The 13999-nt window shown below is 50.5% G+C and overlaps 2 protein-coding genes across 2 annotated transcripts in view; one reads left to right on the forward strand and one right to left on the reverse strand.

Annotated features, from left to right (window-relative positions):
* Positions 1-2707, forward strand: part of CUNH19orf54 (chromosome unknown C19orf54 homolog) — an 8170-nt gene extending 5463 nt beyond the window's left edge. Inside the window, exons 5-7 of the mRNA XM_005371582.3 lie at positions 757-886; positions 978-1048; positions 2092-2707. Coding sequence (XP_005371639.2) covers positions 757-886; positions 978-1048; positions 2092-2420 — 530 coding nt within the window. The 3' untranslated portion in view covers positions 2421-2707. The remainder of the gene's footprint in view (positions 1-756; positions 887-977; positions 1049-2091) is intronic.
* A 2838-nt stretch (positions 2708-5545) lies between these two features.
* Itpkc (inositol-trisphosphate 3-kinase C) overlaps positions 5546-13999 on the reverse strand; it is a 22020-nt gene continuing 13566 nt past the window's right edge. The window contains exons 4-7 of the mRNA XM_005371583.3: positions 12907-13111; positions 11507-11608; positions 10812-10883; positions 5546-7127 (exon numbers count right to left, since the gene is read on the reverse strand). Of these exons, the coding sequence (XP_005371640.1) occupies positions 6924-7127; positions 10812-10883; positions 11507-11608; positions 12907-13111 (583 nt within the window). The 3' untranslated portion in view covers positions 5546-6923. The remainder of the gene's footprint in view (positions 7128-10811; positions 10884-11506; positions 11609-12906; positions 13112-13999) is intronic.

Consider the following 13999-nt stretch of genomic DNA (forward strand, 5'->3'; position numbering starts at 1 on the left):
TAGTAGACCAAAGGTGGTACCAGGAGAAGTCAAACCATCTTTATGGCCAAGTGGTTAAACAACTGACCCTTTGTGCCTCACTTGGTTTTTTTTTTTTTTTTTTTTTTTTTTTTTTTTTTTTTTTTTTTTTTTTTTTGTAGTACTGGGAATTGAACATAGGGATGTAAGGCAGGTACTCTACTGCTGAGCCACGCCCCCAGCCCCTCATTGGGGATTCTAGGCAGGTGCTCTACCACTGAGACACTCCCCCCACCCCCTCACTGAGTGATTCTAGGCAGGTGCTCTACCACTGAGCCACACCCCCAGCCCCTCACTGGAGGATTCTAGGTAGGGGGCTCTACCACTGAGCCACATCCCCAGCCCCTCACTGGGAGATTCTAGGCAAGGCCTCTACCACTGAGATACTCCCCCAGCCCCTCACTGCGGGAGTCTAGGTGGGAGCTCTACCACTGAGCTCTATTTCCAGCCATTTTTTTTCTTTTGAGACATAGGCTCACTAAATTGCTCAGCCTGGTCTTGAACTCACTGCGTAGCCCAGGCAGGATTTGAATATCTGATCCTCCTAACTCAGCCTCTGAAATAGCTGGGATTACAGGTCCATGCCATCAGGCCCAACTTGTGCCTCATTTTCTGAAGTTACACAAATGGTAAGCCCTTTGAAATGATTCTCATTCATTCATTCACTTATTTAATCCATACTTTCTCCTGCTCTCTTTCCCTCCCTCTTTTCCCCCCTCCATGCCCCCCCCCCTGCAGTGGCTGATATGGCCAAACTGGCCCAGGAGACCTTGGACTGCCAGACTGAGCTCCTCTGTGGTGGCCTGGGTGGTCCCAACAGAGATCGGGTCCTGCAGCACCTCATCACTGGACATCCCTTGCTCATCCCGCATCCTAGGACCTGGGAGGGAGCAGGGCAGGGGTGGTGAAGGGTAGGATCCAATTCCACACCACAGTTTGGACCTTAACACCAGCTCCAGCTATGATGAGGATTTCAACCATGAGCCGTGCCAAAAGAAAGGCCATAAAGCCCACTGGGCAGTGAGCGCAGGTGGGTCCACCCCACCTTTGCCCGTGTGTGCCACTCCCTAGACCTCTTCACCCACTAGTAACCCCTGTTCATATTGCATCACCACTGAAGGTGCCTGCCATGCACTGCAGTGTGAACAAGAGCTTGGCCACCCTCTTTCCCATGCAGTACTTAGCAGATAGCCCAGTAGGTATGAGGTCCCTCAAGCGTCTACCAGTTAGAGTTCCCTCGAACAGGCTCAGAGCACAGACTAGGGGGGAAAGGGCCTCGAGGTGCAGCCCAGGCTCTTTAGGCTCCGTAGTTCTGCCTAAGTTTCTTCACCTCTCCAGGCCTATTGCCCACCTGGAAATTGAGGGGCTGGGGGAGGGGTACTAGGTTTCCTCACAGAAGCACTTTGAGAGGTTTCTGTGGCTCATGGTCAGGGGATGCTTCATGGAAAGGAAGGCAGGGCAGCTGATGGCTCTGCTAGTCACGGAGGAGCCAGGAACAAGAACAGCTTGTTCCTGCTTGACCAGGAAGCAGAGAGCTCCACCCAGAAATGGAAGTTGGACTATAACCCTGCACTTGCAATTCAGCCCCACCCCTGTGACCCACTTCCTCCAGTAAGGTCCCACCTGCTGAAGGGTCCCCCAGCTCTCAAAATAGCACCCGAAATGGGATGGTGTACAGACAGACAGTAATAGGGGCAGCACTGCCTCCCTGCTCTTCAGGCTGTATGGGCACGTGACACCTATAGAACATGGTTGACACTGCATGTCTGTCACCAGCACTATCCTTAGCATCCTGCCTGCCTGGGAAAAGGACAGATTTGTGTACATCACCTGCCTGGCCTCTAGAAGTGTGTCTGGCTCTGTGTGTGGGTCTTTCTGGGGCAGCTGGAAATGTTGGGGTCTTCATTTCAATGCTGTCCCCCACCTTCAGTGTGCTGCAAGAGGCCCTGCTGTGGACCCACAGTCCTAACCTTGTGGCAGTAAGGCAGCACCTGGCCTGGAGGGTTATGGGATGCAGGAGCCCTGGCATCTAGCTGTAACCCAGGCAACTTAAATCCTCTTCTTGTCCCCCAGGGGTCCTGATAGGTGTGCAGAGTGTACCGATATTTGGCTACACGGAAGACTCTGAGTTGCCAGGCCTTTTCCACCCAGTGCCTGGCACACCCTACCAATCACCACCCCTCCCAGAGGAGAGCTCCCCAGGTGCCATCTTCCTTCTCTCCAAGCAGGGCAAGAGTTGGCATTACCAGCTGTGGGACTACAACCAAGTCCGGGATAGCAATCTGCAGCTGACGGACTTCTCTCCTGCCAGGGCTGCTGATGGACGGGTGTACGTGGTACCTGCTGGTGGGGTACAGGCTGGCCTCTGTGGCCAGGTCCTGCTGCTTAGACCACAGGAGTAGAGCCATTAGCTGGGGCTGGGGCCCCTGCCTTGAAGTGCCCTCCATCACCATTAGAGTACCTCAGCTTCATCCCCTGTGTGACGTCTATAGTCCAGCCTGTATCTTGAGGGCCTTCGGCCTTCTGCTAGAAATCTCTCACACAGTCACCCCGTCTATGGCGTCACAAGCTTGACCACTGTCCAAAGTCTAAATTCATCACTTGCAGGATTAAGCATGCCTTTGGTTAAGGGAGACTTTTTTGGGTTTTTGTTTGTTTTGTTTTTCGAGAAAGGGTTTCTCTGTGTATCTCTAACTGTTGTGGAACTCTTGGTAGACCAGGCTGGCCTCGAACTCACAGAGATCCACCTGCCTCTGCCTCCCTGAGTGCCAGGATTGAAGGCATGTGCCACCACAGCCCAGCTTCTTTTTGTTTGTTTGTTTATTTTTTAAAGCATGATCTCTGCCTGGGGTGGTGGCACCTACTTCTAAACCCAGCACTCAGAAGGTAGAGGACTGGTTCTCAGCCTGTGGATCATGACCCCTTTGGGGATCAATACCCTTTCACAAGGTTGCCTAAGACCATTGGAAAACACAAGTATTTACATTATGATTCATGACAGTAGCAAAATTACAGTTAAAAAGTAGCAACAAAAATAATTTCATAGTTGGGGGTCACCGACCATGAGGAACCGTATTAAAGAATCACAACATTAGGAAAGTTGAGAATCACTGAGGACAAGGGGAATCTCTGTGAGTTCGAGACCATCCTGGTTTACATAGCAAACTCCAAGCAGCCAGGGCTACATAGTGAGACCCTGTCTCAGAAAATAAAAACAACAAAAAGGTCTCACTATGTAGCCTTGATGACCTAGAACTCCCTATGTAGTAGACCAGGCTGGCCTCAACGTCAGAGATCTGGCTTGGCTTCCTGCATGCTGGGATTAAAGGCGTGTTCCCTCGTGCCTAGAGGAACAGTAATGAGGATGTGCTTTAGGATAGTAACTTGGATCCCAGCCGCACTCCTCCCACTTGAATGCTCTCTCTTTGGGAACAGCTTTTTTGTCTTTCAGGACGGTTTCACTGTGTAGCCCTGGCTGTCCTGGAACTCGCTATGTAGACCAGGCTGGCCTCAAACTCACAGAGATCCACTTGCCTCTGCCTCCTGAGTGCTGGGCATGCACCACCACCACCTGGCCCTTTGAGGGCATCTTTTAAGACACTGTCAGTTCACTGAACATCTACAAAAGCCTGGACCCTGTTAACCTGACCCCCATCTCCACGTTTACTCACAGAACAGAAATTAACCCAACTCCCTTCTTGGCTTACCCAGACTATCACTCACCTGCCTGACAGCCATGGTGGCGTTCAGATACCAAGATTGTAGGCACCAACACCAGCCCTGAGCTGGTAAGATGGCTAATGGGCAAAGGTGGTGCCAAGCCTGATGACCCAGGGACCCATGTAGTAGAAGGAGTGATTTCCACAGATTGTTACCTCACCCCTACTTGGTTGCTGTGCACTCAACACAAATTCAAATAGAATAAAAGTTTTTAAAAGCTTATTTCCCCTAACTTTTCCATCTTGACTCCAATATCATTTCCTCTTCAGAGTCCCCAGGACCCCTCTCCTTCCACGTGAGGATAAGAGAGGAAGAGGAATACGATGTAGATTTTTGTTTGTTAAAGATTTATTTATTGCCGGGTGATGGTGGCGCACGCCTTTAATCCCAGCACTCGGGAGGCAGAGGCAGGCGGATCTCTGTGAGTTCGAGACCAGCCTGGTCTACAGAGCTAGTTCCAGGACAGGCTCCAAAGCCACAGAGAAACCCTGTCTCGAAAAAACCAAAAAAAAAAAAAAATTATTTATTATGGATAGTGTTATCCATAGTGTATTGTATTATTTAGTTATTATGGATAGTGTTGTACATGGTGCCTGCATGTATGTCTGCAGGCCAGATGAGGGCACCAGATCTCATTATATATGGGTTTTGAGCCATGTGGTTGCTGGGAATTGAACTCAGGACCTCTGGAAGAGCAGCCAGCGCTCTTCATCTCTGAGCAATCTCTCCAGCCTGTTTGTTTTGAAAGACAGGTCTTGTTATGTTATGCAGTCCAGGTTAGCCTTGCACATGCCACATCGTGCCCAAGGCTGGGATAGTGGTGTAGGCCTATAATCCCAGCATTTGGAAGGTAGAGACCAGAGAACCAATTCAGGCTCATCATTGCTAAGTGACAAGTTCAAGGCTAGCTTGAACTGTGACTCTTAAAGCACATAGGAAGCAGCTGTGTGTACCTCCTACTTTATCTGTCCTAATGAACCAACTATAAAGAAAGTAATTGGCACCTGGTACACCCACTCAAAAGGGGAGGAACAAGTCTGGGGTGCTGCAATGCTCCCAGCAAAAGATCACACTTTAGGGGAGGCGTATGGTTCAGTATGTAGTCACCAGCAAGTGGGGTGCGCAGCAGTCTGAATCCTGACCTGATATTTGGTTGGCACTGGGAGCCCTGTATCTAGCATAGAGCCAGGCCCAGGAGACTAGCAATACTGGCTAGGCATGGTGGCACACACCATCTCAGTACTCTAGAGGCTGAGTCAGGCGGGTCAAGGTGAGTTTGAAGCAAGCCTGGGCTACACTGTGAGTACCAAAGAGTTTTGGGCTACAGAACAAGACCCTGTCTCAAAACAACAAAAAATAAAAGAAGCTGGGTGTGGAGGCCCATGCCTTTAATTCCAGCAGTCTGGGGGCCAAATGGGAGGACCTCACATTCCAGACCAACCTGAGCTACAGTGAGACCCTGTCTCAAAATTAGAAAAGAAGGGGCTGGAAAGATGGCTCAGCAATTAAGACTACTTGCTGCTCTCACAGAGGATCCAAGTTTGGATCCCAGAACCCACATTAGACAGCTCCAAACCACCTGTAGCTCCAACTCCTGGGGGCAGGGAGTCCAGTGCCCTTTTCTGGCCTCCTTAGGCGCCTGAACACAAATAATTAACATATACACACATACAAATACCAATCTTTTTTCTTTAAAGATTTGTGTATGTGTGTGTGTGTGTTTTTTCAAGACAGGGTTTCTCTGTGTATCCCTGGCTGTCCTGGAATTTACTCTGTAGACCAACGAGGCTGGCCTTGAACTCAGAGATCCACCTGCCTCTGCCTCCAGAATGCTATGATTAATGTGCACACTATCACTGCCCAGATAACAAGATAAGTCTTGTTTTTTTTTTAATCTAAACAAAAAATTAATGGCATTTTGGGGTCTTAAATGAGTGAGCAACCTCCTCAGCCTTCCTCTCCCAAGGTAACCACTACCCCATTATCCCACCCCAGCATGAAGGCCCAAGAATATGAATTTGAGCCCACATACCCAGATGCCAAGAAAATTCCACAGCATTGACTTTGTCCTGTTTATTGGGGTGCCATTGTGGGCGGGAGGCCCAATAAAGTCATTTTGCCTGGATTCACTGACACCACCCCAGCTAACTAGCTCGTTTATAAATATATATAAAGTCAGTAGAAAAGGAAGACATGTTGGCCTGGAAGATGTTAGGCCTTAGGGAAGAGGTAGGTTCCTGTCCTCACCAAGCCCATCTGTGTGGGCCAGGAAGCCAAGGTTCTGGAGAGGTGCTGCAGCACAAAGACAGAGTGGCTTCTGCCCTGTTCCAGAGTACTCCAGTCTTTGGTTAGAACCAGGTAGCCCATGGCAAAGGCCAGAAGCCCCACTTGTGCTTCTGGGCAACCTGGCAGTTCATTTCTGTGTGTGGGTAGGGATACTTACACAGTGAATCAAGGCAACTCTAGTTCCCAAGGAGAAACCTCCTCCCCTGCCTCACTGGAGAGCCCCGGGGTCTAGGGCAGAAGGAAGAGGCCCTGAGGCTAGAGCTAGTGCACCAAGAAAGGAAGACGGTTACAGTGCTGGCACAGGGGGACGTGGCTGTGGTCTGGCTCTGCAGCAGCCTGAAGAGTCCACAGAGGAACAAGGGATCCTTCCAGGCCTCAGCACGGAGGAGGAGGATGAGCTGTGTTCCCACACTGTAGCGTCAGGCTTAGGGCAGCATCAGCAGGTGTCCCACGTCACACCCTCCTCTCAGCACTTGAATGACATCCAGGTGAGGCTGTCACTGCGCTAGGTGGAAGTAGCTCCTGCAGGTCTTCACAAATATGCCCGATCCTCTGGGGAACAGAAGCTAACTTGTTGAGGCTCTGCGCTCAGAAAGCCAGCTCAGGGAGGGTTCGCGGTTCTAGCCGTGGCCCCTGGTACTCCCCTGGAAGCTTCCTAGCTGATCAGGATACGCCATTCATGTTCTGCTAATTCTTTCTATGCCTCTACCTGTCTTGTTCCCCACTTGTAAGGGAGTCCAGTGTTTCCAGGTCCCCCAAAGCTCCTGAGACCACACTGATCTGGTGACACCTTGAAGTACCTCATCTTCCATCAGCAGCCTCAAGCCCGACAACACCTTAGGGCTCCTCCAGCCAGACACATGCTATCTTGCAAGTGAGCCTAGCAGCAGCAGATGAGATCAGCTCTGGGCCAGCCCCTGAAGGAGGTGGATCAAATTGTCCAAACCCCAGAGGTAGCCATCTTCACGGTTGCCCTCAGCCCAGGGCAGCCTGTGACTGAGCGTTTGGTGGTCAGGCAGGGTCACTGTCTTGCCGAAGTCAATCATCCAGACCTTGGCTAGGCCGGTGTGGTCGTGCACAAAGAGAAGGGAGCTGCCCACCACCTGTAATAGTCAGTGAGAGAGAAGAGGTTAGAGGAGCAGGCACCACCGGTCTACTGCCCAATGAGCAGTAAAGCAGACACTCAGGAATCAGGCTGCCCATGTTCAAATCCTGACTCTGCTACTTCTAGGCTGTGTAGCCTTAGGCAAGCATTTTACCCTTTCTGTGGCTCTGCTTCCACAGATGCAAACAGAGAATAACAGTATAATTTATACACACAAGGCATTTCAAATGGTTCCTAGAACACAACAAATACACAATAAATGTTACAAGTTATCATGTGTGTGTATTCTGGGATGGCCCAGAGCCTCCAACAAGCTAAACAGGAGTTCACGGCTAAGTTACATCCCCAGCCCATTGCCTCCATTTTCTATCTGTCATTTCTTGTTTGTCTGATAGGGTCTTACCTAGTCCCAGATGGCCTTCAGCTATCTATACAGCCAAGAATCCCCTTGAACTTCAGATCCTCCTGCCTCCACCTCCCCCCTGTTCTGGCATGAACTTCCAGCCTGGCTGCTTCCTCTTCCTGGGTGCTAGAACAGTGTGAACCAGCACTCTGGGCTATTTGCTGTCATCATTTTTTAAGCCACAGCACAAACTCAAATGGTATCAGGGTTGTGACTGGGTCAGAGAACTCAGATCAGACAGAAGAGAGGGAAAACTTTCTCCAGAATAGGGCAGTGGCTTCTTAGGCCCAGTGGGCTGTGGCTGATGACGTTAGGCAAGTGGCTTCCTTCCTTTGGCTTTGGTGTCCTGTCTGTAGAATGGGGAAGTTGGTAACACTACCTCCTGGGGTCACATAGCACCCTACAACCCACAGGCTCATAAAGTGCCTCCCAGTGTCTGCCTTAAAATACACCTGGTGGTGCTGTGCACACCTCAGTGGTGCTGTGCACACCTCGGTGGGGGCTGTGCACACCTCGGTGGGGGCTGTGCACACCTCGGTGGGGGCTGTGCACACCTCGGTGGGGCTGTGCACACCTCGGTGGGGCTGTGCACACCTCGGTAGGGGCTGTGCACACCTCGGTGGGGGCTGTTAGTGGTGCTTGGATTTACTTGTCTTAGATACAGTCACTGCTGAGCAGGTATGGTGACACATGTCCACAATCCAAGCATTTGTAAGGCAGATGCAGAAGGACAGCCACAAATCTGAGGTTAACCCCGGCTAGGTAGTAAGCTCCAGGCCTGCCAAAGCTCCAGAGTAATAAAAAGTTGTCTCAAAAAAGACACTAAACAGTCATGGTGACACAACACACACCTTTAATTCCAACACTCAGAAGGCAGAGACAAGCACAAGTCTATGAGCTCAAGGCCAGCCGAGGCTACAAAGTAGAACTCTACCTCAAAACCAAATGGCCCGGTGAGACGACTCAAAACAAACCTGATGACCTAAGCTCAAGTCCTGGGCCCGCATGGCAGAAGAGGGAAATGATTCCACAAGAGTACCATGGCACTTACACACCCCATCCGACATTCACATACTCCAAAGTCAACAGGGAGTTATGCTTTTTTGTTGTTTTTTTTTGTTTGTTTTTTGAGACAGGATTTCTCTGTGTAGTGTTGATCCCTGTCCTGGAACTTGCTCTGTAGCCCAGGCTGGCCTCGAACTCACAGATATCCACCTGCCTCTACCTCCTGAGTACTGAGACTAAAGGCATGTGCCTAAAGTTACGCTTTCTCATAAACAAACAGACAGCTGCTGCCTTCCCGTCATCTAATGTAGGCTTCACAAGGCCCCCGCACCTCCATCTGTCTTACAGCAGGTTTCAACACAGCCTTGCTCCCAGACCCCAGTTCCTGGCCAGGTGAACAGGAACCTGTCTGAAGAGTCAGATGCTGCCAGGCCTCATGATTACAGGCCTTAGTCTTAGCTACTTGGGAAGCTGAGGCAGGAGGACAGAAAATATTCACTCATTCAGAGTGAGCTCAGGGGGAACCTGGGCAACTTAAGAACTGTCTCAAAATAAGATCTTAAAGAGGCTAACCTAGTCTACATAATGAGTGTGGGGCTATATTTCAGTTGGTAGCATGTCTGCCCCTAAGCATGGTGACACACATCCATAACCCCACACTCAGGAGGTGGAAGCAGAAGGATCAAGAGTCCAGGTCATCCTCAGCTACGCATCAAATTGCAGGCCAGCCAGGGCTATGTAAGCCCATCTCAATAAAATAGTGGACGGTGTGAGGCTGGAATGTAGCTCAGTGGTAGAGCACTTGCCTGGCAGACATGAGATCCTGGGTTCAAATCCCCAGCACCAAACAGAAAAGAGGCAGACACCACTCAGGCCTGGATACTACTGCTATATGGCAAGCATCTAGGACTGCTATGTCTTAGGGAAACTAGAAATGCCCATTTCTGTGTGAAATTTCATTTTTCAGATGGAGGCAAGACACTAGGCCATCAAAACCAAACAGAAGGAGAGGAGAGGCCTCGACTTCCACGTGAAGCCTGAAGATAGTAACAGGGACATTTGATCAAAACAAACATGATGATGACAGCTGGCACTCATGATGGTTTACCATGGGCTGGGCTCTAATCTATTAGCCTACTTAACCTTCATCAGTGTCCACATGGCTGCTGCTGTCACTCACACTCCAGGTGCCTCCCGGAGTGGCTGCTTGGGCTTAGGAGGCTAAAGAGAGGCAGAGCTGGGACTGAGACTTGTACAGGCAAGACTTCCAGCTCAGGGCTTTCTAGAAAAGTCAGAGAAGAGGGAAAAGGGCTGAGGGGCAGAGGAAGCGCCTGGGGGAAAGAAGGAGGTGCCATCACTTCTCTGACTAGCAAACAGCCGCCGAGCATCCAAGCTGCCTGAGAGGCACAGGGTGACACCAAGCATAGTGGCAGACAACTACAATCCTAGCACTTGTGAAGGCTGAGGCAACAGGATCGGGAGTTCTAGGCTGCCCTAGGCAACACAGCAAGTTTGAGGCCAACCTGAGTTATGTGAAACCCACAAAACAAAACAGACACCCTCTGGTCTGGCATGATGGCACAGTGAGTAGGACACGTGCTGCCAAGTCTGGTGACCTGAGTTTGCTCTCCAGGACCCACATGCTAGAAGGAGAAAACAGACCATCACGTGTCCTCTGTCCTCCCACAAATAAAGAAAAACATGGAAAGAGCAGTGCTAAGAGAGAGGCTAGGAGCAGAAAGAAAAGGCAGGAACCGCACATCAAGGGAGGCACCTAGAGACACACCATTAAGTTACACACTGCTTCCGCTTCTAGGAACCCCGAGTACAGAACGTGAATGTTGCTTCCCAGTGACTCGCAACCCTCAGCAGTCCTAGGAGTGGGTATCATCACCCCGGCTGTGTCAACACATGAGACTGTCTGCGGGGAAGGCTGGGTGTGGTGCTCTTCCCTGTAATCCCTGCCTGTGGGAGGCTAGGACAGGAAGATTGTGACTAGGAGGCCACTCTGGGCTACATGAGGCTGTGTCTCAAAAGACCATGCCACCCTCCCAAAGGAAAGAAAGCAAGGACGGGATATGCTCAGCGCAGTGATTGAGAAACCCTGGTTTTGACTCCCAGCCCTGGAAATAGAGACTGAGGAGAGACCAAAGTTACACAGAAGAGTCAGCCTCATCCCCAGACCGCCTGGCTTGAATCCATGCTCCCACTCCCTCCCTGCCTGAATCCCCTAAACTGGAGGCCACATACACCTATGGCACCCAGGGCTCGCACCTCGTGGGTCTTGAAGAAGGGAGAGTTCTCCAGAGCCTTGCGGAGGTCCTCCAGTCGCGCCACGTACTTTCTCTGAGTGTGAGAGGGAGGTGTCTCATTAGCACAGAAATGCAGCCAGCCCAGGGTGAGCCACCTTGAGATGACACTTCACCCTGTCATCCTGGACAGTCAGTCAAGGTGGGATAAAGGGAACCAAGGAAGTGGCGGGAAGAGGGAATACTGGGGTGAAGGCACACTAGAGTGAGACAGATTAAATGAGTTCCACCAATCCCCAAAGCTCCCCCATGAGGCGGAGTCAGTTTCCCCTTCCCCCAGCTGGGCTTCGTCTCTCTCATGATAGGACCTGTTCTTCCCAACAGAATGTGGTCATGCTGTCTATGCCTAGACACCAGGGGACCTCATACAAAACACCTGCTATCTTAGCTTCCTGTTCCCATGATGAGAACAGCACAGGCTAGCCTGCTATATTGAACAGACAAACACTCAAGTCCCGAATAAGACTGTGAACCAAGGTAGACATAAAAGCCATGCTAGCTGGGACCAGCTAGTCTCAGCCAAACCACCAGCTGACGGCAGACTGTGAGCAAGACTGGCCAGGAGCAGGCCAGCCCAACCTAGCCCAGCCCAAAGCAAGGGAACATGACTCAGAAGCAACAATAAATGGTGGGTAGGCAGGAGATGAGCGTCCCACTCACCAGGAGCCCAAGGTCCCCATCTACAAAGTCTTCCAGCACCTTCGTCACCTGCTCCAGTGCTTGTGTCTTCTTGAAGTTGGTGTTGCAGGTCCCATCGGCCTTCTGCAAAGCAAGAGGTGAAGTGCTGTCATGTGTGCTGCTTCACCCCAACGCTGGGCAACCTCAGGTAGCCCTAGGGTACCCCACCAGCCAAGATAACCCCTACTCAGGGCAAAGAGTCCACCTGCCTGGCCCAACTCGACCCAGTCCCCTGCCACACTTTTATATAACCTGTCCTCCCACATCTAACAAAACAGTCACGGCTGAGCTCATCTTGCAAAACAGGCTGTTAGGGGACTGGGAGTTGGCTTCAGCCACAATTCTGCTTCTGTCTAGCGGAGCAGCAAGAGCCAGTCCATCAACTGAGTCCCGTGTATCTGAGGCTGACTGAAAAACTCCCAGCGGAGCTCAGGTTAGCCTTGAACTCCTGGTCCTCCTGCTTCCTTCTCCCAAGTGTACTACCTCATTCAGCTTGACAAGACCTACTACGCCCCTCAGCCTCAGAGGCCTCGTGTGTTGGTATCTACTTCTTGACTCTGGGCATGTAGGACCTGGGGCCCACAAAATAAATAAGCAAAAGTTCTTTGCTCTTCAAACTCCTGATCCCTGCTTCAACTTCCCAAGTGCTGGGGTTACAGACATGAGCCACCACACCTGTCCATTTTCGCTTATTGACTATGTGATTGATTATTCAAACAGACGAAAGGTGGAGATCTGAGCCAAGCGTCTCCTTCATACGTGCTAGGCAAGTGCTCTATTACCACGCTATAGCTCCTGTCTTTATTTGGTTAGTATTGTTTGTGTAGTGCTACTGAGAATTGAACCCAGGGCCTCACACAAGCTTAGTCTTCTAACACTGAGCCACACCCCCCAGGCCTCTTTTTTCTCTATTAGCTTTTCATTTTTGAGACACGGCTGGTCCTGAACTTAGGCTGTAACTCGGATTGAAGCCGCGTGCCCTTCTGCCTTAACCTCTCCATGGGAGGAAAGGTGTGAGCTATGATATCCAGCTTTCCATGTCTATTCAATTTATGGAATAAAACTTCAAAGACCTCCCAGCCACTGCGTTCCAGAATGGAGGGAAGAGGGTCAGGGAAGCCAGGGACACAGAAAAGTCTGGACTTGGGGAAAGAGAAGCTGGTATATGAAGATGTCCCAGTAGATAAAGAAACCTCACTCGCCTCTGCTACACGCAGGGATGGGAAGTGGGGCCTTCCCCACACCGGGCTGTCTGGACTCTGTAGACATGGGTCTGCTTCCTTCTAGTGTCCCCTGCCACCCATGCTCCATACGAAGCCAGTCCACTGCTCCAGTCCCAGAACTCTGAGTGTCAAACAAACTGGCTTTCTCCTGGCCCTCACCTTGATGCCCTCTATCCGGAAGCCGAGGGTGGAAGTTGAGCTCAGGGTCTCCCTCCACTGCATATATCGGGGCTTGGTGACTGCACCCTGAGCATGCTCCTCAGGAGTGGGGGCCGCAGGGTCCACTGCCACCATCTTCTCATACATATCTTTCCGGGGCCTGGGCCGCTCTCGTGCCTTCACCAGCTCCTCTTCCAGGTAGGTCCTGAGCACACAGGACGTGACAGAGCAAACCATTAGGCACAGAGCTGGAAGGCTCGCACTTCCTGACCTGGATGGAGGCACAGGCCTTTGAGCCCAGCACTTGGAGGCAGATGCTGGCCTGTGAGTTCAAGGCCAACCAGAGACACATAGTGAGACTATCTCAAAACAACAGAACAAACAAAACCCAGTAAACTGCACAAGTTAAAACAACAAAGCACTAAACAACAACAAAGCATATGGAAGAAAACAGGAGAATGGTTTCATGCTATTTAGTAGACAAAGACCCCTCAAACACAAGGCCATTAACGATGGCAAAACAAAACAAAAACAGCGTCTGACTTTCTGCTTATTGGCGCTTGGCTGGGCTGTCACTTATCTAAAATACTGGGGACCAGGAGCTGAAGAGGTGGCTTAGCAGTTGAGAGCGCTGTGCTCTTTCGGAGGACCTGAGTTCCAGTCCCAGCGCCACAAAATGGGTCACAAGTGTCTGCAGCTCCAGTCCCAAGGGATCTAACACCCTCTTCTGGGCTCCTTGGGTATAAGGCACACAAATACATGTGCAGGCACAACATCCGCACACATAATTAATAAAAGAATTCCCAGCACCCACATGGCAGTTTACAACTGTCTGTGTGACTCCAGGTCCGGAGGATCTGAAGCCCTCTTCTGGACTCCTTGGGCACAAGGTACACACAATGGTACAGACATAAACCAGGCCCACACATAAAATTTAATAAATAAATAAAAGGAAAATTAAAATAAAAAATACTTGGAACCAAAATTACTTCCGATTTTGAGGTTTTCAGATTTTCGAATTATTGTATAAAGTTTCCAATTTCACAGCAATTTTTTTAAATTTTAAAAATTTCAGATTTTTTTTTTTTTTTTT

This window comes from Microtus ochrogaster, unplaced genomic scaffold, assembly GCF_000317375.1.
Source record: "Microtus ochrogaster isolate Prairie Vole_2 unplaced genomic scaffold, MicOch1.0 UNK115, whole genome shotgun sequence".
Classification (NCBI taxonomy): domain Eukaryota; kingdom Metazoa; phylum Chordata; class Mammalia; order Rodentia; family Cricetidae; genus Microtus; species Microtus ochrogaster.